Source organism: Rhea pennata, chromosome 26, assembly GCF_028389875.1.
Source record: "Rhea pennata isolate bPtePen1 chromosome 26, bPtePen1.pri, whole genome shotgun sequence".
NCBI classification, from domain to species: Eukaryota; Metazoa; Chordata; class Aves; order Rheiformes; family Rheidae; genus Rhea; species Rhea pennata.
In genome coordinates this window covers 4,105,845-4,130,432 of record NC_084688.1, presented here as the reverse complement: position 1 = coordinate 4,130,432, position 24,588 = coordinate 4,105,845, and the positions used below count along the sequence as shown (strand labels likewise).

Below are 24,588 nucleotides of genomic sequence, written 5' to 3'. Positions count from 1 at the left end.
TTACTTTCTTCTCTAAAAGTAATAGAGGTAATAAAGATTCTGTAGGTCACATTTTGCTCTAAGCAACATCTGTGCAAGCTTGTTATTTGAAGTGGATTTTTTCACATATAATTATTAGCTCAGTATTTGGAAGCTGGTAGATCTTGACCCTTGGCTTCATGCCTGCTTCTTTCCTGAAATACTGAGTGTACCATATTCTTTAGGTATATCTGTGACAAGATCTGTATGAGCAGCTAGGTTGATTGTAAACATTAATGCAAAGTTCTTTATGATTTTTTCCTTCTGATAAAATACTGAGCTACTTATTTTATTAAATAACCCTCATCATTTATATTTCATTGTAGTCTAGGAAAAATATAATGGGCACATCTGGAGAGGACTAAGTAATACTACATAGATAGTAGTGTGGAATGCAGTGAATTACTCTTCGGTATAAGACATTAATCTGTGTAATTGCCGCCTGAGTTTTCTGCAGCTGTTTTAGAGCAAATTAATAAAATGTACTCTGCAAATATTTTTATACAAACAAGTATAATTAAGGATTAGGGGGAAGGGGTACTGCTAATAGTATTAAAATTCATTCCTTATCTTCCTCTGTTTTAATTACTTCAGTGGTATAGTTAGCTTAATTTGTGAAAGCAAAATTAAATTTTAAGTGTTCAACTATACTGCCAAGTACAGTATGAGTGCTTATAGCACATATACTTTGTAGCAAAAACAACCTGTGAAGAATTTTTCTGAACCTACTCACAATTTTTTTATTATATAGCTATATTATATCAATTAATAAATAATTTTTTAATAATTGCATACTAGAAGGATTTCAGTTATGGAGCTGGTTCTCTACTGGCAAAGAAAATCTATAGCACTTTCTTGCATATTGATATGCTGTTCAAAACTGCATAGGGAAAATGTATTTCTTAGATATAGTTTATTATGGTAGCTTGTAAACTCAGCTTACATAAAGGTAGCAAGAGCAGAACGAATAATTTAAAGGCTGATTTTTTTGTTCTTCTCGGTTAGAGTCGATATATGAAGGAATAACTTTTTCTTTTGCCAAAGAGATAATGTGCACCTCCTCTCTAAAATCTCTGCTGTCTCTATTCCTCTACTCTAACGTACTGTGCTATGCTACTAACAAAAGCTTTACATGTTAATGTGCACAAAACTAAAAATTAGATGACTAGTGCCATTTCCGAGCTTAGCTCATGTATATCTTGAGCAATACCATGCTTGCTCTTTTTTGAAAGATGATATTCAACATAAAAAGCCTGCATTCTAGGATTTGGGAAGGATTCATGTATGAGTGTGATGACAAACTTCAGCTGCAGATGGGTGGAAATAGTTTCATACAGACAGTTATGCAAGATAGCAGTGCACATTATGTGTAAAGAGAAAGTGGTAACATTTAACTGTGCAAACAGAGAGTGGGAAGAATGTTACACGCTCTGGCAGTAACATTTGTGAAACAGGCAAGCCTGCTGAACCTAAAGAGTAGATACACTTGACATGAAAGTGTGTGTGTTTTTTCTTTAAGCTTACAGAGAGTTCTGGACACTGGCATCTTAAAGCCGTTTTAAGTGTTGCTTTTTTTATATGGATAACATCTGCTGAGGCATTTTTACAGGGAAGATCATCTAGGTGGAGAGAACGGTAGTGTTGCTGTTGTGTTTTAAGCAGATAAAGCTTCACGGAAACTTTATCAGTTTCAAATTCCGTAATTCTCAGCAGATAGCTCATACACGTGTCGGTCTTAATCTTCACCGTGAGAAAGGGATGGTGCAATCAGAAACTCCCTCCTTCCCCCCCCCCCCCCGTCTGAAATACTATTTTTATATGCTGCTTCACTGTGATTTAGAAGGGCGGACTTGTACCTCGTTATGAAGAGTAGAGCAGTAACAGAGGACAGTATGAGAGTACTTCCAGCCTACTGTGCAGCTGTCCGTCGGGAGCGTTAGGGCCTGCCAGGAGTGGTTGGATTGTTGGAGTTTGCGCGGTTCTATTTTATGTCCTTATGTGCTAATAGGAGTAGCAATGGATATGAAGAGGGAGGTAGGATATTTTAAAGGAAAACAAATGATGTTATAGGTTTAGCGCTCAAAGCCTTTTAGAGCTTGACATTTGGGAATTTGCTGAGGAAAAGTGAACCAGCTATTTTGCTGTGATGGAGGCAGATAATGATGGCAGGGCTTATGGAGGCTTGAAATTCTTAAATAGGGTGATAAAGGAAACAAAGTGTCTATTAAGATGATTGTGTGTTGGACAAGACTATTCAACAGGCATGAACAACCCTATGATATACAGTGATCAGGTATACCTGACATGTAGATCTGTTTCTTCACTTCTTCTGTAGCAAAGTTGTTAGTTTGATAGCTTCCACAGCCTAATAACAGGGATTGCCCTTGCCCTTGTCTCTGCAATTAAGATCTGACTGGGTGGTGTAGCGTGTGCATTTTGTTTGCAGAATAGTCTCCAGACAGCAATGTGCTTTTAGCCTGCAAAAAAGGTGTAATTAGCAAAGGAGATAAGGTTTTATTTATGTATTTTTAATCTGACAGAAATTTACCCGGCTTCTTCCTGTGATGTTAGGTCTGACGGGGTGCCTGTACATGAGGTGTGAAAAACAGGAGTGCTGATACATGTGTTTGGCATTGAGCAGCCAAAGTGTGAAAGACTGCTCAGGTTCTGCGGCACAGGAAGCCGGCACAGTTCGGACTAGCGGTGGGTTTGACATCATTATGTGTCTTTGCACTCGTTTTCTTTTGGTGTGGCCAGGATTTCATGCTGACAGCTATTGTATTGTCCTTTTTGTTGGCTTCACAAAGAAGGACTTAGACATACTTTGAAAAACTAATATTCTCAGGGGTTCCATTGTGATGTTTGTTGGATGCCTCAAGTGAGAGGATGTGACCTGTTTGATGTCTTTGGCCTCTGGAAAGCAGAATATTCAATAAGGTAAGGAAGTTTAAACCTTGTTCAGAACATTTGTCCTGTTTGATGGCTTGAGTAGTCTTGTTACAGGCTCCAAAGGGAGCTGACAGCTGTCGATAGTGGGGGATTAAAATTAGGACTTGGAGAGGAAGCAATTAAAAGGAAGAAGATGGGAGAAATAGTCACCATAATGAAGCAAATATAGGTGCTATCCTTGAGGAAGAAAAGCTTCCATACAGCATGCTATTTAAATTAGCTTCCTATATTACTCTTTTCTCTTTAAAAACAATAACCAAAAGCACGTTAATTTAAAAGTATGTTACCCATGATAGTTAAACTGCACTGCAGAGAATAAAAACAGAGAGCCATAATGTTGTTCCAAAACTAAAGTAAGTTTAAAATTTATTCTTACGGATATATACTCTCATTTAAAACTAGAATAGCTACTAGCAGTTTGGAATTTTTAATAACTTTTATCAGATAGCCAGTAGTTGCATGTAGAGACAGGCTGAATGCTCAGTTATAACTTTAAATTCTAGTGTTTAGAATTATTTTTAAAATCTAAAAAAATTAGTAACTTGGTGTATTTCTTAATGTGTATGCATGTTTTATTTTGCTAAGGGTTGTTATGGTAGTATGATGATAGTTTTTATTTTGAACAAGGAAATAACTACTGAAGTTTTTCTTTAAAAAAAAAAAAGAAAAGGGGGGTGGGTGGGAGGGGAGAACCCCCTCCAAATCATCACCTGAAATCACCCTGGACTTCCAAGGAACAAAATACTTGAATAAGAATTGATTGTTCTCATTTGATGTTTAGGAGTATCTTTTGGCCTGTGCTTTAGTACTGTGGAAATGTTGACGTTTCAGCTGTTTTCATCCCTAAATATGAAATATATTTCAAGAAGCCTCTGTATTCTGATGTAGATGAAATGATTCATATTTTTCTTGAAGCCATGCACAGGGAACTCGAATGAAACCTCAAAATCTGTGTGTATGTGTGTTAGAGTATTAAAGGTAATCATTAGACAAAGTGATTCATGAATGGAATAACCTTAACAGGAGAGACTTGGCTTGAAACTGAAGGAGTAATTTTAGGTTCAGTGCTGATTCAGTTGTGGTATTCTTTTCTTTTCCTCCTTTTCCTTGTTGCTATGAAAACATCCCCTAAAGGGGGCTGCTGGAGCGGCTGAGGAAATTCGCTGACTATACCTGGAAAACCTGGAACACACTGCTATCAGCTGTTCAAATTAAGCTTACTGGGAGAATGAAGATTTTTCTTCCTGCAAGCTTTATATATTGTAATCACCTGCCTGGACAGTGTAAGCATGCTTTAGAGAGGATAAAAATGGTTTTTAAGTTGGCAGTGTTCCTGTATTTTACCTTACTATTCTAGTGGTTATACTTGAAAGGAATCTTTTTGAGGTACATGTCAGTGTATTAATATGGAAGTGTCTTGTAGTGATTCAGTGGTTTGGTTAGTCTAAAATGATTTGAACCTATCAATGAGTAAAAGCAAGAAATTTCACTAAATTATTTTTCTGCCTCTTTAATTATTTTGTGTGACTTTCAACAACATACTTTACGTAGAAAAATTCTGCATTTGTTTTGGAGATGAAACAATGTGACAATCTTTTTTACTTTTCCTTTTCAGAAATAAATAAGTCTGTGACATGCAAGTAATGTCTATATCTTTGTGCTAGTGCGAAGAGCAGTGTATTGTCCCTCATGGCTTGCTTTTCTGTTGCTTTTGCTTCAGGTACTATGGGATGTAGCAGATGCCACTAAAACCAGCTACTGCAGGAGTAGCTTGCTTGTTTTAGGGTCTAATGGAAAGAATATAGCTCATTTACCAGGATGGAATAATATGCTGATAGGGATAAGCAAATGAGCTCAATGTGAATATTGGAATGACTCTTGCTGGAATTAAGGTTTCAAATTTCTAAATGGATTTTAAAATGAAGACCTATATTATTATAACCTTAGTGGGTGCTGGAACATCAGTTATAATTAGCTTGGGCTTAAGTTGTAATGTTCCCGTTGCTTTGACTTGACTGCTTCTGTACTGCAAATGGGAAGGTACTTGATTTCGGCAAGTGGAATCACTGCGAGCAGTCATTGGGATGGTGGATCCTGCAGATAGCGTGCAGCATTGATAACAATTATTTGGGCTCTTTATATTCAGGTGCTGAAAGTCTTAAACTCTTTCAGGTTTGTTGGTTTCTACTGGGGAATGGTACATTATCTCACCAAACTCAAACTGTTAGTCTGACTTGTTGGCTTGAGAAGATGCACATCACATTGTGTTACCTTCGTGCTTATATTATTTCATAATACATTAAGTAGTATTTCCAGCTACTTAAATGGCATCTGGATAAATATAGGAAGGGTCAACATGGCTTTGGGGGAAGGAAGTCTTGCTTTACAGAATATGTGAAGTTCTCAGGGGTGAACAAATACATGGAGGAGAGGATCCAGTTGATATAATCTTCTTGGATTTTTGAAAGACTTCTGTCAAAACTTTCTCACCAAAGACGTTTTAGGAAACTGAGTATGTGCAGCATGAGAGAGAGAAGTCCTGTCATGAATAACAGACTGAAATAAGAGATAAAAATAGAAGTAAATGGTGAGCTGTCACAGTAGAGGGATGTTGCCTATAGAATTTGGCCAGCATCTGCGCTAGGCCCTGTACTGATAGTCATACTCATAAATGGACCAAAAAAGGATGAGTGAGTGTAATCAGTCTTGGCAGTGTTACAGAATTAATCAGTGCAATAAAAGGAGGGGATGGCTGAAGAACTGTGGAAGGGCCTCATGAGTCCTTAGTTACTGGTCAGCAGAAACAAATGAAATTTGGTGTAGATAATGTAAGGTGATGCATGTGCAGGAAAAACAGCTCTAGGTTCACATATTAAATGATGAGTCTGAGCTGACTATACTGCTCAGCAGAGAAATGTTGGAATAATGATCAGTAGAGCCAGGAAAACATTATCTCAGTGCTTGGCGCTTTTTTTTTTTTTAAGTGAAATACTCTGAATTAGCAGGAAGGGGCTGGAGAATAAAACAAAGTAATATGAAACAGTCTTACAAACTTGTAAACTGGCCATGTCTTGAAGATTATATGCAGTTTGGTCTGGTCATTTTCTAAAAACTATTATCTTTCTAAAAGGTTTTAGAGCTGGAGAAGATTCAGAGTATCAGTGATATGTAATGACTTCCCTATATGAGGAGTGACTAAATAGACTGGAACTGTTTAGCATGGGAAAGAGAACATTTTTAAAGGTGGGTTTTTTTTTTTTTTTTTTTTTGGAAAAGAATAAATTCAGTGTAAATTTCAAGGGAAAAGTAGGCAAATACTGTGTATATTTCTCAGAGCGATTCTGCAAACACCCTTAAATCCTCATTTGCCATGGCCTATTTCAATTACTACTGAAAGTGGAGTCATACCAGTTTTCTTCTGTTGTTTAGTATAGGTTCTTAATGTGATTGCATTTGTCAGAGGTGCTGTTGAGGCAGTGGTCTTGCTTCCTTTTCCTTTTTTGGACTTCTGGTAAAGATTTTCTTAAATGATTTGTGCAGTTTCATTTGCACTCCAAAGTTTACTGGTTTTTAAACCAAGTAATATGTGAAATCCATATCCAATTTAGACTTAAGATAATCCATTCTGGCCACAACACTGTGAATGTTAAATTATTTTTCCTTATTCAGGCTCAATGTTGTTAAAGAAACAAGTCTTCCTGATATGCATGTGAATACAACAGTTGATGATATTACATTTTCTGTAACATGTCTTGATGTCATAAATGTTTTTTTCAACAGAACTCGCTGGAGGAAGTCTCAGTCCATTCTTTCTTAAAAGATATTGTTCCAGAGTGTAATAAAGGTGAATCAGATATCTTTGACTGTGTTATGCAGCAGAAAGAGTGCAAATATGTGGCCTTTTAAGCCTAAAACAAGAAGAGTGGGAATGTACTCAGAAAGGGAGTGGAAGGTGAAGTTTTTCTTGGGCCCTAAACTCTTGAAATCCTGGCAATAAGAACTTGGGTGGAAGTGGAGTGTATATGTGAGAGATGTATGTTTGTATATAGTATATAAATACTGGTGTAAGTAGTATTCCCATGCAGAGATTCTCTGTGAAAAGCAGCTTTGGACCCCTGTTAACTTTCATTTTCCAACCCTCTTTCCAGGTATTTATTCCAAAGGTAGCACTGAGTAATGCTAATACTACAGCAGAAAGGAGGAGACAGGAGTAAGGGTAGGGCTTAGGTTTGTCTCCCTGCTCTCACCAGCAAACCTGCCTCATAGCTTTAGACAAATAGTGTGAGTAGATATGTATTATTTCTCAATTGATCTTTTCACTTTAAAGTTCTTAAAGTATTCTTACTTAAAGAATATTTGGATTCTGATGCTAGGTTTACTTTAGAGGCAAAGCCATTTTTTGCTCTTTCTTTTAGTTTTCTTCTGTTGTGTACACTTTTTAAAGTAGCGCACTTTTTTAAATGGCAAGAGTTTTCATTAAGAAATTAATAGGATTTTGGAAGTGCCTCAATGGATATGATTTGTTTCACATTATATAAATCTGGTCTCAATTGCAGTGATTTATACCTAGGAAAAAACCTACATCCCTTTTCTCATTCTTTCTGTTTTTCTCTCTCTAAGATGTTTAGATTTTTCAATATGACAGCATATTGATAATAGTTAATTAATATAATTTGACTACGTGAATAGTCTTAATGAAGTCGTGGTAGAGTTTGCATAGTTAAAAATATGAACTTCTTTGAATGCTTTTATCAGGTTGTCCTGTATTCACATTTATGTGCTTTTAGCATTCTTCGGGACTACTACTTACTCCTCAGATGTGGTCACCACACTTTGTCACCTGACTTATCATTCCCAAATGATCTTTTGCATGTGATTGTTTTGTATCTTAATATATTAATCAAAATAGTTTTTGCATATTTTTTTGTCCTGTTCTACTCCTAAACCAGATTTTTGAAATAGATCTCCACAGGAAAGGACTTTGCAAGTGTAAGTGATAGTCAACACAAGTCCTGTACTGACCTTGCGATTTCTGTCTGAGTAGCAACTAACAGTGTATTTCAAAGGAAAAAATTATGGGAGGAAAGGGTGGTTGCTTGTTTGGACCATGCCCTCCCATTCTGCAAGTGGATGCCCTGGCAACTCTGGCAGACCCTTTGCAGGTGTTCACCTTGATGTGAACTGAGAGAGCTTCACATCTTGAAAATACCTCTAGTCTGGAGAAAAAAAAAAAAAAATCTGGCTCAGCTCTGCAGCTCTGATAAATTATCTTTAAGCATCTTGGTACTATCTTGACTCGATCCGTGCTTCACTTTCTCCAAAAGAAAAAAGGCATCATCTCTAATTACTGTGGTACTAGGAGACTCAAAGCATCAGTGCTGTAAGATCACTGCCACTCATCTTTAGTTGGCTTTGTGTGAAACAGAACTAATAGACCAAGCAAAAAAAGAAGGCAGAAGGGATTTATCATATATTGTGAGCAGTCTAAAATTAATTCCAGGTCAAGTTTTTCAGATGCTCCTGTGCCAGCCTTCTCAAGTGACTGAAGTACATCTGCGCCAAATGGTATGGATGATGTGAGCTAATGCATTTTATTTTGCAATTAGGATAAGGTAAGAGGCTGTATCCACTCTGTCATGTACTCAGCTGACAGGTGGTGACTTTTGAAGCCATGGTAATGTGGTGGATTTTGAGAGTCATGCTGACAGCAATGATTTCTCGGGTTTGGTGAGTGCCTGGTTCACTTTGGAACTGTCACTAAGATCTTTTTCTGCCTTTTACTATTTAACTCCTCCGGACCTGCTTTCTTTATGGACCCTTAAGAGCTTATTTCAAGTTAGTTGGTTTCTCCAAAACTATAAAATCCCACTGGGTTTTCAGCTCAACTGTACAAAGCTAAGGAACTGCAGTTCTTCCTATCGGAACTACAGATCTTGATATCTACGTTTTCCCTGCCCGTTGCAGAGTGAAATCAGAAACCTTTGACTTTTTAGTCAACAGTAAGGTTACGAAACAGAGCTCTCATATACAACTTTTTTTCATGTTCACTGAATTCTTAAATATACTGTACACAGTAATTTCAAGTGCGCTCACACAATAGTTTCATTTATAACTGCTTGTAGTTTAAACACATTGTCTTAAGAACTCAAACCTATTTAAAGTAGGTTAAATACTTCATAAAGGAGAAAAGGTATATAAATACAACCTTTCCTTCAAGTGCTTGTTCATATGTATGCTCCTGTGTGGAGGAGCAGGTGCTTTGCCCTAGCAGTTTTTGTAGTATGTGGAAATGTCTTGTGTCTTCTCATATTGTGTTATTTTAAGGCTAACAACTCTTACCTGTGTTAGAATGAGTTCGCGCAGCATATATGGCCAGTTAAAATAACAGCTGAGAGATTGAGTTGATAAGGTGGCAAATCTTTAAATGTGCTAATGTGATGTTAGCGAATAACTCACACATCCTCAGACTTTTTATATTTTAGTGGTCTTTATGTTGCCTTATTGGAAGGTTTGCAGAAGTGATTTTAAAGCAAAAGATCCACCACTGCAAAGACGCATTTTTCTTTCATGGAGCGTAGATAGCCAGCTGCCGGGGCGGAGGTGGGAAAGAAGCAAGCTAAATGGCACAAAATATCACCTAAATCCCTTTTTCTTTGCTGTATTTCATTCAGAATTGAAGGTGTGCGCTGTGATGTTAGCAGATAAGTGAAAACCACAGGAAATGCTGTGGTGGATTTTTTGTTTGTTTTTTAAACATAAGTGGAGTCTGACACATCAAAAATCCTTTGCAATCTGTAAGGTATGTTTTTTTTTTTTTTCTTCCTTTCCACCTTTTCTCTTCTGTCATAACCCAAAGCCCTCTGTGTAAGATCATCAGTTATACTAAGTAGAAGAAATGTTTGAAAATCCAATGTGAATACAGAATGTTTGAGGAACTGATCTTTTTATTTTTTTTAAATAGGGATATACACCTTTCATTAAGAAAACTGTCACTAAGATGATGTTATTGTTCCATTCAACTATACATAAATCTATCCTCTAGCAATATAAAATCAAAACCAAAATATTCAGACTACTTATTTGTAATATTAAAAAAAGATCCAAAATGTGTCATTCAGTATTTTGATTGCTCTGATCTTTTTTTCCCCTCAGTATTTGTGTTACCAGTCTGTCGAGTTTCATGTCGCTTGCTTTTATGCTTACAGCACATGAGGTTACAGACATTTTGTTAGTGCAGTCATGTACATGCAGTACAGTGAAAGCACCATAATGTTCCTTCTCTCGGTAGCTTTGTGTACTGAATTGCAGAGCTGCAATTAGGGCAGCTGGCAATACTACCAAAAGCTTCTGTTAGGGTAAAATGCGGGAGAAATGAGTCTTAGTGTCACACACCGCAGCCAGCGCGTGCAGACCCATGTTTATGCAGCAACTTCCCTTCTATTTCTTGCATGTTTGTTCCTACATTCTCTTTCTAGAGTCTTTTTGGTCACCCTTTCTTGGCTGTTTTTGTCTTTTATCCTGGGTTTTATTTTCCCTCTCGCTACGTTTAATATCTGGCATTTTTTTAGTCGTATGTTTTGTGACATTTCCATCCTTTCTTTCCTTTAGAGATTTTTCTTTTTCCCCTCCTCTCAATTCCCTTTTCCTGCCATTTCTTCCTCTGTGCATGCGTGTACGCGCTCTCGTGCTCTCTGTAACCTTTTCATTTCCACGTTTTTTTTTTCCCCCTCTATCTCCACATGGATGTATTTACAAAAGGGAAGCCAGGCAGAGAGAAAGGGTTGTGCTTTTAAGTACTTGAATTCTGGTTGCATGCTTCTGAAAAAAGACAAGGTTTTGACTCTCTCTGTCCCTTCCCCCCTCCCCAGCTTTTCTTTGAATTTCACTTTTTCTGTAGGGGCTGATTAGGGACAAGTTTGGGTCAGATTTGATGCATCCTCAGTATCTAGTAATCTTCCAAAATAAAGCAGCATAAGAGCAGCTATTAATTGCCTCCTTAGGTTAGGAGCAACAGAAGTTGTTCCTCCCGTAGAAGATGATCTGTGCACATGTTCTTCTTGTGTTCCAGGAGACCAACTGCTGAGTTAATCATAATTCAGTTGGGGAATTAGAAAAATCTGGGGGCAGGGCGGGGAGAAGCATCTTTTGAAGCCCATTTTGGCAGCTGTCTCCAAAAGCCAGTGGTGGTCACAGTGTTGTATAGACTCAGGAATGTAAACATGGTTCTTTGAATGCTCTGTTGATGCATGTCTCATCTGGGGACAAAACTTGTAAATATTCTGCCATTTTAGTCATTCAAACCTTAAATTTATTACACTGCATACACTTGAGCAGTGTGTATTTTAATTCCTGAAACACAATCTTTCTCCGTGGAGGCAAATCTGACTGAAGGAAGTGCTCTGCAGAATTCCTAGGATCTAAGTCAGAGATCATGTTTTGGGCTTGTTAGAGATGCTGCCTGGCCCACAGAAAGATGTGCAATTAGTCAAGGCAAACAGTTTCTTCTTGGCCCTTCCGCGACGTTAGAACCAAAATGGTTCCTCGTTGCTCAGAAAACGTTGCCATCCCAGCCACAGGCACAACCTGCTCCTGAGCAGAATAAAAAGTTGGAGTCCTTTGGATAGGAATTCAGATGTATTTGCCCTATTAAAAGACCCCTTCAAAAATACTAATTGGCACTGCTAGTGAATAGTCTTCCCTGGCTCACAGTACCTGAGGTGAGCTGCTGGTATCAAAATTAGTTTTCACGTCCTAGTGAAGACGATCAGCACCAACACAGATGTGTCTGAAAGTTTTGTCTGACTGGCGAGCCCGAGTTGCCCTGAGGGGACCCCTGTCCTACTGCGCCGGGGGCTCTTCCTAGTGACCACCTTCCTCGAAGTCTGTCTTCAGCATTCCCTTTGGAAAGTCTGCCCAGCCTTACATTGTTGATTTTGAGACTGGCGACTGAATAATTATAATTCTGTGTTTGGTATTGCTTTTGTTAGTTGGCTTGACAGTCAAAACCTTGCAGAAATTTCTTGTCTGGTTCTTACTGAGATCACTGGCTGAACCTTTGGCTGCATCAGGAATATTGGGATGGGTTTTGGGTGGTCAGAATGACTAGTGTTAAGTATTTTTTTTTTCTGCACAGTGATATCTGTGGGTTAAGTCTCCTCCTCTTATCTGACATATTAACAGATGTCAGCAGACAATAATTACAATAAGTCTCCTAAGCTTGAATTACTCTGGAAGAAAAATGGTTTTCATGGTGTGTACTTAATATAACCCATCATTTTGTGTTCATATTGCCAGGTATTATGAGTGCAACACCCAAAACAACCAGTTTATAAGTAGTGACCAATGTGTAGCTATAGCGGAGAGGTGAACAAGCAGGTTGTAGTGAGCACACATTATTAAACATGTTTTTAATTCTAAGTGTCTGAAGGCATTAGAAAGTTCAGGGCTTTGTAGCATTAGTCACTGTAACAACAAAAAGCTCCAAATCCTGCTGTGCCAGTAGCTATGTTTGTAAATTTTCATATACATTAATAAGATGCTGAAAAATGGGATATTCCATGAGTGGCTTGTTTATTAAACAAGGAATAAAATGGAAGTTCATTATCATTTTCATATAAGAATTGGAGCTGTTAAGACAACAGAATGTAGATTTCATGCATGTTTACCACAACTTTTTTTGAAGCACAAGGTACTTAAAAAAAGCTTAATTTAAAGCTTAAAATAAGCTTTTAAAAATATAAAGCATGGTCAGTTTTCTTTTTGTTGTTGTGTTTTGGGGTTTTTTTTCTTCCTTCGGTTGGTATCTGGATACTCTCCCATAGTTATTTATGATGATAATCATTAAGAAATTATTGCCAGCTTGAAATATGGTTGAGTGGTTACTTACTCAGTATTATTGAAAATCAGCCAGGCAGCATCTAAGTACGGACTGAAGTGTTATGTTCTGTGGTTTTATTTCTGGAATTCTTTATCTATGGTATAAGTTCCCATATAATGAACTCTTAAAGTATAGTAATTATGTATAGTAATGTATAATTCAAGCCTTACTTTTAGTTAGCGAATAAGAAGTTGAGAAGACATGTTCTTCATCAAGATTGTAACGTGACTCTTTTTTGAATTAGTCTTTAATGAAGCTAGATCAACCATATTTACATTTCTGTAATTTAAAAAATATTGCTATTTTCCTGATCTTTGACATAGTGGATGGGAGTCACTAAATAGCATATTCTGTTCAAAAATGAATGCAAGTTAGAACCAGAATCAAGACTCTTTCTTTTGGTATGTATTTAGTTTCCAACATGTATGTATGTGCTAAGAATTTAAACTGTGATTTTTATTTGATTTTAGAATACCAGCCAAGCTTACACAATTTATCAGATGAATACCAGCTGGTGCAACTGACAGCCAAAACTAGAAAAATAACCTCATTTAAAGATGGAAATCCCTATTCATGAGACCATTTCAGAGATTTTCTTTCCAGCAGGACTGGTTGAGCAACATGTTCTGCTCACTGGTGTAGTGTATGGTTTTCAAAGACAGATGGTCATTGTGTTTAATGTCTGTGTATTAATGTTCTGTTGATAAAAGTATGAGTAAGTTGTTAATTTCTCTGGGAAAATATAATTAAACTGTTGAGATCAGGGTACATGTGACCTATTTTACATTTGTTTTAGAGACTTCAAATTCAATTAGCTTTGCAAAATTGCCGTAAAATTTTACCTGCTCAAATGCAATGTCTGCTGATTGTGAAAAAAAGATTACTTTGTTTGCTCTAGGATGAATAGAAAATTAACTTTACATTTCATACTGTTAATTGGAAGTTTGTTCAATATTGATATTAAATATTTTCAAATATAGAATGGATGATATTTTCTAAGTTGATAGTCTCTCTGTTAGAGCTGATAAATTCATCATAGCACCCCCTTCTGCCTGCCCCTCCCTGCCAAAAAAAAACCCACATTTTTTTAATCATGTTTGAGACTGGGGAAGACTTCCCTTTAGCTACTGCAGCAAAAATCAACAAAATGATTCATTCATTGGTGTCAAAAGACATAGTGCATTCTAACAGTAGTAACATTACTCATACCTGCTACTATAATGTTCTGTGAGCGTACTGATGTTTCATATAATCCACGTTTATAATTTGTGGATGTTTTTTAGCTGTGAAGTCTGACAAATGAATTAGGCAGGTCTGTTAATTCAAATAATCAGAAATGCATGAATGTGTATCAGAAACTTTGGGCTTATAGGATGGCAAATTCTAAAGATAATCAAAGTCCCTAAAATCTGATAATTTACAAAAATAATGGAATTCATTGTTATCTTAATAAAAAGTTTGATATTTTCAGTGCCTATAATGAAAATAAGCATATTGTGATACAGTCATATACTGTGATATTGCTATACCAGTGAGATTCTAAAACTATTCCCCCCCCTCCAACAGGAGAAATACAGCAGAAAATGAATAGTAAAAAGTATGCTTTCAAATTTTACATCTTTTGTTTGCCAAAAAGTTGTAACTGAAATGTCCTTCAGATGGGAAGACTATGCTAAACTTTGATTCTTGCATTTCTTAATTTTTTGGTTAGTTGCAATATTACATACATTAATATGTAATAATTATTTAATAATAAACTCATACTTTTTAATAGCATTTCTTGGTATTTTTATTTTGGAAAGCACTAATGTCCTGTCACTACTTTTTAAGCAGCTTTGTTCACAATGTGCTTATTCAAAAGTTAGGTCTGAATCAGTGAAAAGGTCCTGAATGCAGAGAATTATCAAAGACTATTTAAAGATTTGATTTCTGCCATACCCAGTGAAGCTGAACAAAGCGAGGGACATCTTAGGACAATAAACATAATACAGGAGATGTGTAGTTGAATTGATAATACTCTGAGCTGATGATAATTTAAATGAAAAGAAATCAACAATTGGCTATAATGCAGGTGAGCACAGGGGGTGAGGGAGCAGCTTTTCCCACTCTTCTGTATCACAGAATGGCTTTGTGAGGTTCTCCAGGACACTTGATTCTGATTTCAGTATTTCTGACATCAATTACCTGGTTCTGTTGGAGAAAAAAAAATCTTAGTAAGGATTTTTTTTTTTTTTTTTTTTTTTTTTGGCCTTGCAGAACTTAAAATATTCGTATCTAGGTCACATATCAAATTTGCAAACTTAGATGACAATTGGAAGTCACTGCTCTCAGCTGGCTATTCTTAGTTGATTTTTAACCATAAAACCCCCAATTGACAGTAATTTGCATCTTCACTGATGGCTAAAGGCAGAATGAGTATGAAGATGGAACTGCTTTTTGGACAAGCTACTTATTCTGTGGTTTAGTGCTCCATTTTAGATACCCCTATTTGTGGTTGGGGGAGCAAGCAAATAGTCAAAGAGCAAACAATAGTTGGTATTTCTGTTGGTTTTGGAGACAAATAACTGTTGAGAAGTAGGGCTGTCGTCTTCTCTCAGCCTAGTCAAAGAAAACTGCCTTGGAACAAAACTATATTAATACTATTAAAAAAAAAAATCTTTTTTTTTTTAATGCTATGACTTGCAGCCATATCATAAGATAGAGGTATTAAACTCCCGAACTCTTAGGTATCTGAAGAAATTCTGCGTTGTTTCTGATTGAAACACGCTATAGTTGTGATTTATGTTTTAATCAAGAAAGAATAATTCTAAAATTGATTTTTTGTTGCTGTAACTGTTTGTATATTACTCTATAAATAAATTTGTTATGATACAACATGTCAGAGTTTATAACGTTCATGCAGTTAAACAGCAGAATTTACAAATGTAATTAGAGTTAAAGACATTTAAAGAATAAAAGCACTTTAATGACATTCTGTTTTTATTGACAACCCGCTAATATCTGCTGCATTCACATAAAGATTTCTAATGTAATAATATGAGCAGATGAAAGCTCTGCTATTTAGAAGCTCAGTGCAGAGTATATTCATCAGATACGCTGTCTGAATACAGATGGGAAGTTAGTGAGCAAATTATGGGTAGTCAGCACTCATCTGCAGCTTACACCACATATATAATAAGCCATTTTCTACTCTGTTTTACAGTGCATCATATTAGGCAAGAAGTATTAAGAAGATAGATGGCAGCAAACTGAAACGTTTATTAGGAGTTATTTTTTGTTATTCCAAAACTATGTGTGTTTTCAGTTTTCCAGGAATTGTAACAGAACCATTTTTGAAAGAAAAAATTTCTTCATGCTAACTTATTGGAGATGTTTATGAAATTCCTAGTTTTCAACCAGTTTAAAAGAATTGGGAAGAATGCCAAAGGAAAGTTTGAAGATGCTTTACTCTTCTGTTTCTCTAGAATCTAAGCAACGTGACATTTTTTTGTGAAGTAATGTCTAATAAAAACTTTCTTGATCTGAACATGTTTGGGTTTGGCTTCCATATGGACTCACTTAAAGTAAGTTCCATAAGTGCGATCTTCTGCTGTGTACAGTTTGACACTCGTTCAGAATTTTTTAGCTGGACCTTTCTAACAGTGTAATCCCTACCAAATGTCAGTGTTCAGGCCGTTGGGTGGTTTAGAGTATTAAGCGTAAGGCTGCAGAACCCAGCAAAGGCGTCTGAAGAAGCGGCGTGATGTTGCAGCGCGATGCTGCGTGGCCTGTGGTGCGGCCTCGGTCGTGGCTGGGCAGCAACGAAAGCGGGCGCCTGCAAAGCTCGCGTAGCCAGCAAGGCGTCGTCTGAACGACCCTTTCCCTTCTCTGTTTTAACTACTGTGCCTAAAAGTTCAACGTATGTCTTTGCTACTATAGTGTCAGTATAATTCAAGGGCAAATTAAAAAGAAAAAAAACTTGGTTTATTCTATTGATCTTTTTAAATGATAGCGGTAAAACAAATTTTACCTCTTAATCTAGTTTACCCGGATGTAAGAGCTGCAAGTGAGGGAAGGAGACACCCTGTGGGATTTAGGGTTGTTTTTTTCCCTCTCTTTTGAGAGGGCAAAGGGGTTGTCCAAGACTGATTATAGTGTTCTGCCACATCGATAACTGCAGTTGTGGCATTGGCTGGCATTTATATATATAGTGTGACTGTATGCCTAACTGGTTTCCCATGTGTGTCAAAAAAGAGTCTGATGATGTAGATTTCTGTGTATCACTTCACCATTGAGGAGGAAACCTGTACTTCCTAGGCTGCTCTATAGAGGAATGATTTAAACCACATTAGTCTTGGATCATAACTTACAGTTCACAGTATTTAGTGGTGTAATGCTGGAAGTTGCAGAGAAGTCCATTGGCATGGTCACAGAAAATCTTCCTCCTTGCTATAATGAGAATAACTTTTAGAGCTGTGGGACTAGAATTGGCTTTGCATGGTCCCCTTGCTTGACTGATTGAAACAGCCATGGTTCTGGTGAATGCTTTAGGATGGTTACTATTTTTTCAGTTATTTTTGCCCCAGGAGTGAAAAACTGAAGGCAACTGGCAACCTTAAGAAATATGAAAACCACTGCTTGAATCTATGGAATATCTAATTGTTTTGCATACCAATACTCATGCAAGTTCACCTGAAGTGTTTGCATTAAGGGTTTGGAGAACAGTGTTCATTAAATGCTAAGCTGTCTATTACTGCTCAGTATCTGCTGGCAGTAGCTGTAAGAACTAAATGGATGAAGTGCTAGAATGTATTACTCTGCTCTGCTGTAGAACTTGCAAACTTAAGATGGTCTCAAACTGAGACCATCTTAGTTGGTAAACAAAATATATGTTTATATATCTCTTCTACTTGCTTTGTGGAATGAGATTTTTAAAATGAATAGATCTGTGAAGCTTGTAACACAGCTGACATCATCAGCACAAAAACCACACGTGACAGTGCTAAAATAGGTGATCTAGACCCTTTCAGTGAATAACAGGATGTATTTATCATGGCTCTGAGAGCCTTGTTATACACCTGTGACGTACAGAACAAAGGGCCAAGTACCAAACTCCTGATTTAATGTTGAATCCCTTCAGTGGTAATTGTGTTTATGGAAGGATGAGCAAAAAAAACAAAGGGAGGCTGCAAGATTTTAGCAGAAAAGCTTGCTAGATTGAACGAAAAATACAAGTAATATATTACATTTTAAATACTGCACTCTGTGATGTGTGTCAAAGGAAGCGTACTCTGCTTTTCTTTGCATCCCATTTGAAAGGGGTTGAGGGAAGCATGAGGTGACCAAAACTAATGTTTATTAAAGGTGTTAATTCTCTAATTGTGGTGGTAAAGAGAGGACTGTCGGGTAGCTCATACAGTAATACTGCAGAAAATGTGTGTTTCATCCTGCATTGAGATGATTAGTTTTGTGCACACGACTAGATATGTACACAGCAGTGTGTTGATGAAACACCACTAAAGTTTGTTGGTTTATGTCTTTCAGGTCTTTCAGTGCATGGAGGAAGACATCTCTTATCTAGAGATTTAACTGATCTAAAGATATCAAGGTAGGAGAACTTACTTTTTTTCCATCACAGTCCCATATTTTCTTTACAGAATTTATTTAGCTGTTTAAATAGAATGGAAGTTGTTCTCTTACTTGATCAACAAGAAGTGTAATACGGCAGGGGCACCATCTTCCTGTCTCAATTTTGCTAGTCTTTTAACCTTGCATGTGTATATGAGCTTATTGTAACTGCTAGTTAAAATACACTAGACTTTTTGTAAACAAAATACATAATAGTGAAGCAGAATTCTAGGTAAATGTACTTTTATGTGTTTTTCAATTTAGTTTTTCATCTGTGAAATACCAAACCTTCTGTGTTCTGAGGAAGTTGCTAGTATACCTTAATGGATTGAACTTCAGTTCCATATTAAATATTCTTGAACACGTTTGCAGAACAGGCTTGCAGCAGCTCTTTACTTAAGTCTGTACTTTAATGTATATTTTTTGTTCATTTTAAAATGAACAAAGTCATTCAGGTTTGGTGTTTTTAATCTCGATATAGCCTAGCCCTATGAGAAAAGGCTGCGAGAGCTGGGCCTCTTCAGCCTGGGGAAGAGAAGACTGAGGGGGGATCTTATCAATCTGTATAAGTACCTGAAGGGAGGGTGTCAAGGGGACAGGACCAAACGCTTTCCAGTTGTCCTGTGTGACAGGACAAGAGGCAATGGGCAGAAATTGAACCACAGGAAGTTCCGCCTGAACGTGAGGTGGAATTTCTTCACTGTGAGAGTGATGGAGCACTGGAACAGGTTGCCCAGACAGGTTGTGGAGTCTCCTTCTCTGGAGATCTTCAAGGCCTGCCTGGATGCAACCCTGTCTAACATGCTCTAGGTGACCCTGCTGAGCAGGAAGGTTGGACTAGATGATCTCCAGAGGTCCCTTCCAACCTTACTGATTCTATGATTCTAGTGTTGTAACACTATGCCACTTCATTCCATACATTGCATAGTTTTTTGTTTGCATTTTCTGTCCTACCATAGTATCTGTAAAATTAACATAATATAACGTGAGTAGCAGCATCTCAAATAGAACATGCATTGTGTAGCGGTTTTTTGAGTGATAGAAAGAATTTTTGGCTAATCTGTGCCCTGATGAGGACATGATGGTCCTGACGAAGCACAGATGTTTTCTCCAGTCTTCTAGCGGCTTGGGGCAGGATCAAGATTTTTGGTCCTAGTAGAATGAGGCTTGGTGATCTTGGCAGTAGAAATGCCCTGAAATTTCTTCCAATTTTTTATAGAGGCAGACAGTTCAACTAAACTTTTGTAGAAGAGTTTTAAGCTGTTTTTCAGGCTTAAGTTCCTAATTCAGGTAGTTGTTGATGTAGGTAGCTACTAATATTATTTGCAATTTAACTGTTATGGGCAACACAGACACATTAAAAGCAGTGAGGATGAGGTGATGGAAGTGATATAATTATATCCCTAACTTTTCCTCAGTTACCACTTTTCTCTAAGCCAGTATAATTGACATTGTATATGGAGAACGTAAGTGTCCCTTATGAATTCAGTTGGTATCATTAATCTAGAATTAGAAACCAGGTTATGCAGAATGATGAAGTCTTGTTCAAAATTAAATTTCCTTAATTTCAGGGTCATTACATTTCTTATTCAAGAAAGTACTGATTTTGACTTGACTTTCTTCTGGTCAGTAATTACATTCTTTCAGTCATGTTTCTGATCTCATCTTAAATAGCTGTTTTGTTTTTTCTGGTATTAAACCCTAACACTTAAAAATATTCTCCAACAATCTAATTTTTATTCAGAAGGACAGGTTCAAACCCTGACCAACAGTAGAGTTGCAAAGTATATTAGTAGGTATTCTGTGATAGGCAAGCTTATCTTACTAGGATGCTAAGAAGGAGTATTATTTGAGAGTAGTGAAGTTATCAAATTTCAGAGTAAATCATAGGTTGTTTATCAATAGCATCTTTCTTTAGCGTGTATGTTTTAATTCTTCATCTTCCTTAGCAGAAGTATGGCTATATTCTGGACAAAATGAAAGAAAAATGTCCTCCTGTTAATGGAGGACATGGAACTTCTGGCTGTCTAGCAGCATCCTTCTTGGGCTGCCTTGCAGATGTTGCTCTCAAAGTAAATAGCTGTTTTGGTCTTGCACTGTTGCCAAGCTGAGTAGCCCTCTGAAAGTGCTATCTTTCAAGCCAAGCAGCGAAATTAGCTGTTACTCGAAATAAGTTGTATGGAATTTTCATAATATAGAACTTGCCTTATTTCTCTCATGCTCTAACTGTAGAAGTTAACAGCATTGGCCTTTACGTGAACATGACCGTAGATTCATCAAGAAATATGTTTGGCATCATTCATCTTAGAGCTGTTGTTGGGAGTTTCACATAAATGGGAAGATATTACCATGTTTGCAATGTTTTCAGAATTTCTTTTCAACTATAGTGTTAAGCGTTTCTTCATTTTGCTAGAATGAAAGATGAGGTTCAGACTGCCTGCCTGCTGAACTGCCGCACACTTGCCCAGTGCAAATGCTGTTAATTATTTTTACATATTTTTAGCTCATCAACAGCCGTTGGAGAAGCAAGGACATTTGATGCCTATCTGGCTCCTCACAGGAGGAAAGAGCAGAGGACAAATAATGCAGGAGGTCTTGAGTTATGGGGTTGGTGGTAGGATCTGTAGGAAAAATAGCAGGGTAGGAATCAAGCTCTCCAAGTATTTTGCTGGGCAAAGACCCTCAGCTTACGACACCATTTATGGTAACAATTAGTATCCAGGCGTTCCTGAGGGTAGACGATCTTCATGAAGTTATTAATTTTTGTTCATAATCAATTGTTTAAAAATCTATGATGGGTAATGTTTATTCCTTTCAATCCATACATTCTTCCTATTTTTCCAAACGGTCCTATAAGTTCTTGGCATCTTTGCTAGATTAAAACAAAGACATTGCTTTTCAACCCAAAGTTCGTGAAAATAATTCATCTCTAAGTTCTGCTTTTGTTTTTTCTATAGTGTGGGTGGACCGAACTCATAAATATGTAGTTCTTTTGACTCCAGAGTTACGAGGAGTTATTCAGACTCCTGATATACATCAAAGGTATTATGTGAGGCAAAGAGTTTAGTGTGTTTGATTACCATAAAGTTTGTGGAGTTCCTGCTACATGCTGACGATGTTGTGTAATAATATGTGGCAGTTGGATCTTCCCGTTTGGTCAACGTAGCCACAAATATAAGGTTGCTTTGAGAAGGAAAGATTGTGCTAAATGTAATTTCTTATTGGATATAGCCTAGTAGGTCTCTTGTAATTAGGCTCTCTGAAAACATTCTCTTGAATTCCAGTGCAATTTTAAAGAAGAGTGGATGTTAAACCGAATAATTTATTTGAGGAACATGGAAGGTTTCAGTTCAGCAGCTGTTGCAAGCAAATGTGTGGAGCAGGTTGCTGTATACAATAGGTGTTATATGTGGAATAAGTGCTTGAAAGACATACTGACTTGGTTTGTGTTGCATATTTTTCTTTTATTTTTCAATTTCTTTCATCTCATTGTAATTAACTTTGTAAATCTGTCATTTTTTTTAAAAAAAGACCTTGTTACCTATTCCTTGTTAAGTTTGATTGCTCTTTGAAAACAGTTGTCAAATTTGTGAAGGACTACATTTTTATTTAAAAATGTTAATTCCATGTTTATTTATTAATAAAACCTGAAAACTAATATGTGAAAAGATACCATTACTGATGTCTTCTTAATATACACTTCCTAATTTATACTCCTTAATTTCTAAGGAAGTGATTTCAACTTTCCTCATGAAAAGAGGCAGATTTGATGCTACCAGGAACTTTAAAAATAGTTTTTCCAGTATTTTGCTTAACTGAGTATTATCCTTCAGAAGCTGAAGATTTTATCTTTCTTTTCAGAAAAAACTCTTAACGAACTACCCTGAATATTTATTGGGAGATATTTCTTCTGAAATATTTGAAAGACCAAATGTTTACTGTAATTTTACTTTCTGAAAACAGCTTTTGAGGAGATTTTGTTTTCAAAGGCATTTTCACTGTGGAGGTTAACAAGGGAAAAAATTAAAACTTAAGAGGAGAATAAAATTCTTTAAAACGTGCATTGTACGTATGATTCATAAATTCATTTTTATCTCAAAGCAAGGTTGTTGCTGCTTGCTTGTTATGTTTTCCTTTTTTACAACCGTCTTTAAAATGTACAGGTTTTTTGATGGTCCATTTAGTATTATATCCAAAATCACTGGAAGAGCTCATATGAGTTTCAGACACAGCAGTTTTCTGAAGAGTAGCAAGAGATGTTTACTGCCTTCTAATTCTCTTGCTCAAAGCCCAGATAAATGTATTTGGATTAGTGGGATGTTGGAGAGATTATAACTCTATCATGTTCCAAAATAATCAACACTGAGTTCAGTTGTCCTCTTTATTTACTATCTATTTCACATTATCTCCTTCAGATGTTGCAAAGAATGTTCTGTATTCTTTCAGTGCAATATGAAAGATATTAATAAACATAAGAGGAAGGATGTGCAAACCCAGAATTTTGCTTTTTAGAAACTGAATATTCAGAATTCAAATTAGGACTATTGTATTTGTGGGCAGAATGATATATGTATATATTGCCTAATATTAGCATACTTCAAAGAGTGAGCTAAGCTTCGGTATTTCATGTTAAACAGAGTAAACTTAACTTAGGATCCTTGGGAATAGGCCTAAATACTAGCTCTTTATACCTTAATGTCATTACGCAGAGCTTCTGAAAGATGCCAGATGAAGTTCACATGACTGGTAAATGTAAAGGAAATAGTACTGTATTCTGATTAAAAAATATTCACATTCATATACATGCATGCAGGCACACATACCCCAAAATCTGTTTCTAGAATCAAAAAAGTGAATGAAATACGGTGAAAGTCAGGAAGTGCTAAAGTTACAGTCGCATACGCACATTTACTGATGTTTGAGTATGCTCTGTGCTACTGTCTTTATATGTGACTGAATGGACCATTTTATAAGGACTTTCAGTGGCTTTAAATACACATATAAAGATTTTGAATTGAGTATTCTTGTATCTATACTTGAAAATACTAGGAAGCAGTGAATTAACTAAAGATCAGCTTTACTGAGCATCCTCTAACAATAACTGAATATTATTGCAGGAAAAAAAAAATTGTGCTACATTTCTAGAAGGTGAACATGTTACCTAGAATACTATGTATGCAAAAGAAGCAAAGATAGCCTTTATTGCATGTCCTGATCAAAGACTTTACTATTCTTTTGGTCTGATCTTGAGCTGCTTTTGTTGTTGTTGTTTTAATGGCTTACCTCCTCTAATAAGAGGATGTTCCACTAGAACAAGCTGTCAGTGTGTCTTGTGAACCCAGAAGCTCATTCTTTCATCTTCAGCAGCATGGAGACACCTTTATATTTATTCTTTTGAGATGTACAGAGTCAGGAAAATACATAGATAATGGTGAATCTTTTTTTTGCATCAGTGACATCTCATTCAATTTATGGAAAACTCTGCTAGCTGCCTGTCCCAGGAACTGCAGACAACACCTTGTGTAGCCTGTGGGTCGTTGTCAGCAAGGTTGACTTTCTCTAAGCAATATGAAAGGTAGTAATTATTTCTCATAGGTTTGACTTTGAAAGTCATGGGAAATGGAGGCAGAATTTGCTGAATCTCCTTCCCAAAAGTTGTTACTCATTGTTATTCTTCAAGTCTATTATTGTTGGATAATAATTGGTCAAAGCGTTTGACAAAATAGGTTTTGTTAGGAGTGCTGAAGAAATTGCTTTGTCCTGAAAGTAGTCTGGATGAATGAAAACAAAAAAAATGGCAGATTTTATATATATGTTTTCTTTTTTTAACACAGTTTTGGGGATACACAAAGTGGAATAGGATCGCCATGTTTCGAAACAGTCTCAAGATGCTTCTTACAGGAGGGAAGTCAAACCGCAAAAACAGGTCCAGTGGTAAGTAAATGCCAATAACTTATGCATACATTTTTATTTACAACTTTTAAAAGTATGCCTTTTATGTCTGCTTTTTTGGTCTTACTGAGCCTTTTTTTTTCTTTTTAATTAATACATGTACTTAGATGATGATCTTGTAGACACCAGACATCATCATATGGCATTGTAGTATTGCATTGTGATTTAATATTAAAAAAACCCAC

At 36.5% G+C, this 24,588-nt stretch overlaps 1 protein-coding gene across 1 annotated transcript in view; it reads left to right on the top strand.

Moving 5' to 3' along the window:
• Nucleotides 1-24,588, top strand: part of TANC2 (tetratricopeptide repeat, ankyrin repeat and coiled-coil containing 2) — a 239,560-nt gene that overhangs the window by 16,613 nt on the left and 198,359 nt on the right. Inside the window, exons 2-3 of the mRNA XM_062595777.1 lie at nt 18,368-18,431; nt 24,286-24,385. Of these exons, the coding sequence (XP_062451761.1) occupies nt 24,319-24,385 (67 nt within the window). The 5' untranslated portion in view covers nt 18,368-18,431; nt 24,286-24,318. The remainder of the gene's footprint in view (nt 1-18,367; nt 18,432-24,285; nt 24,386-24,588) is intronic.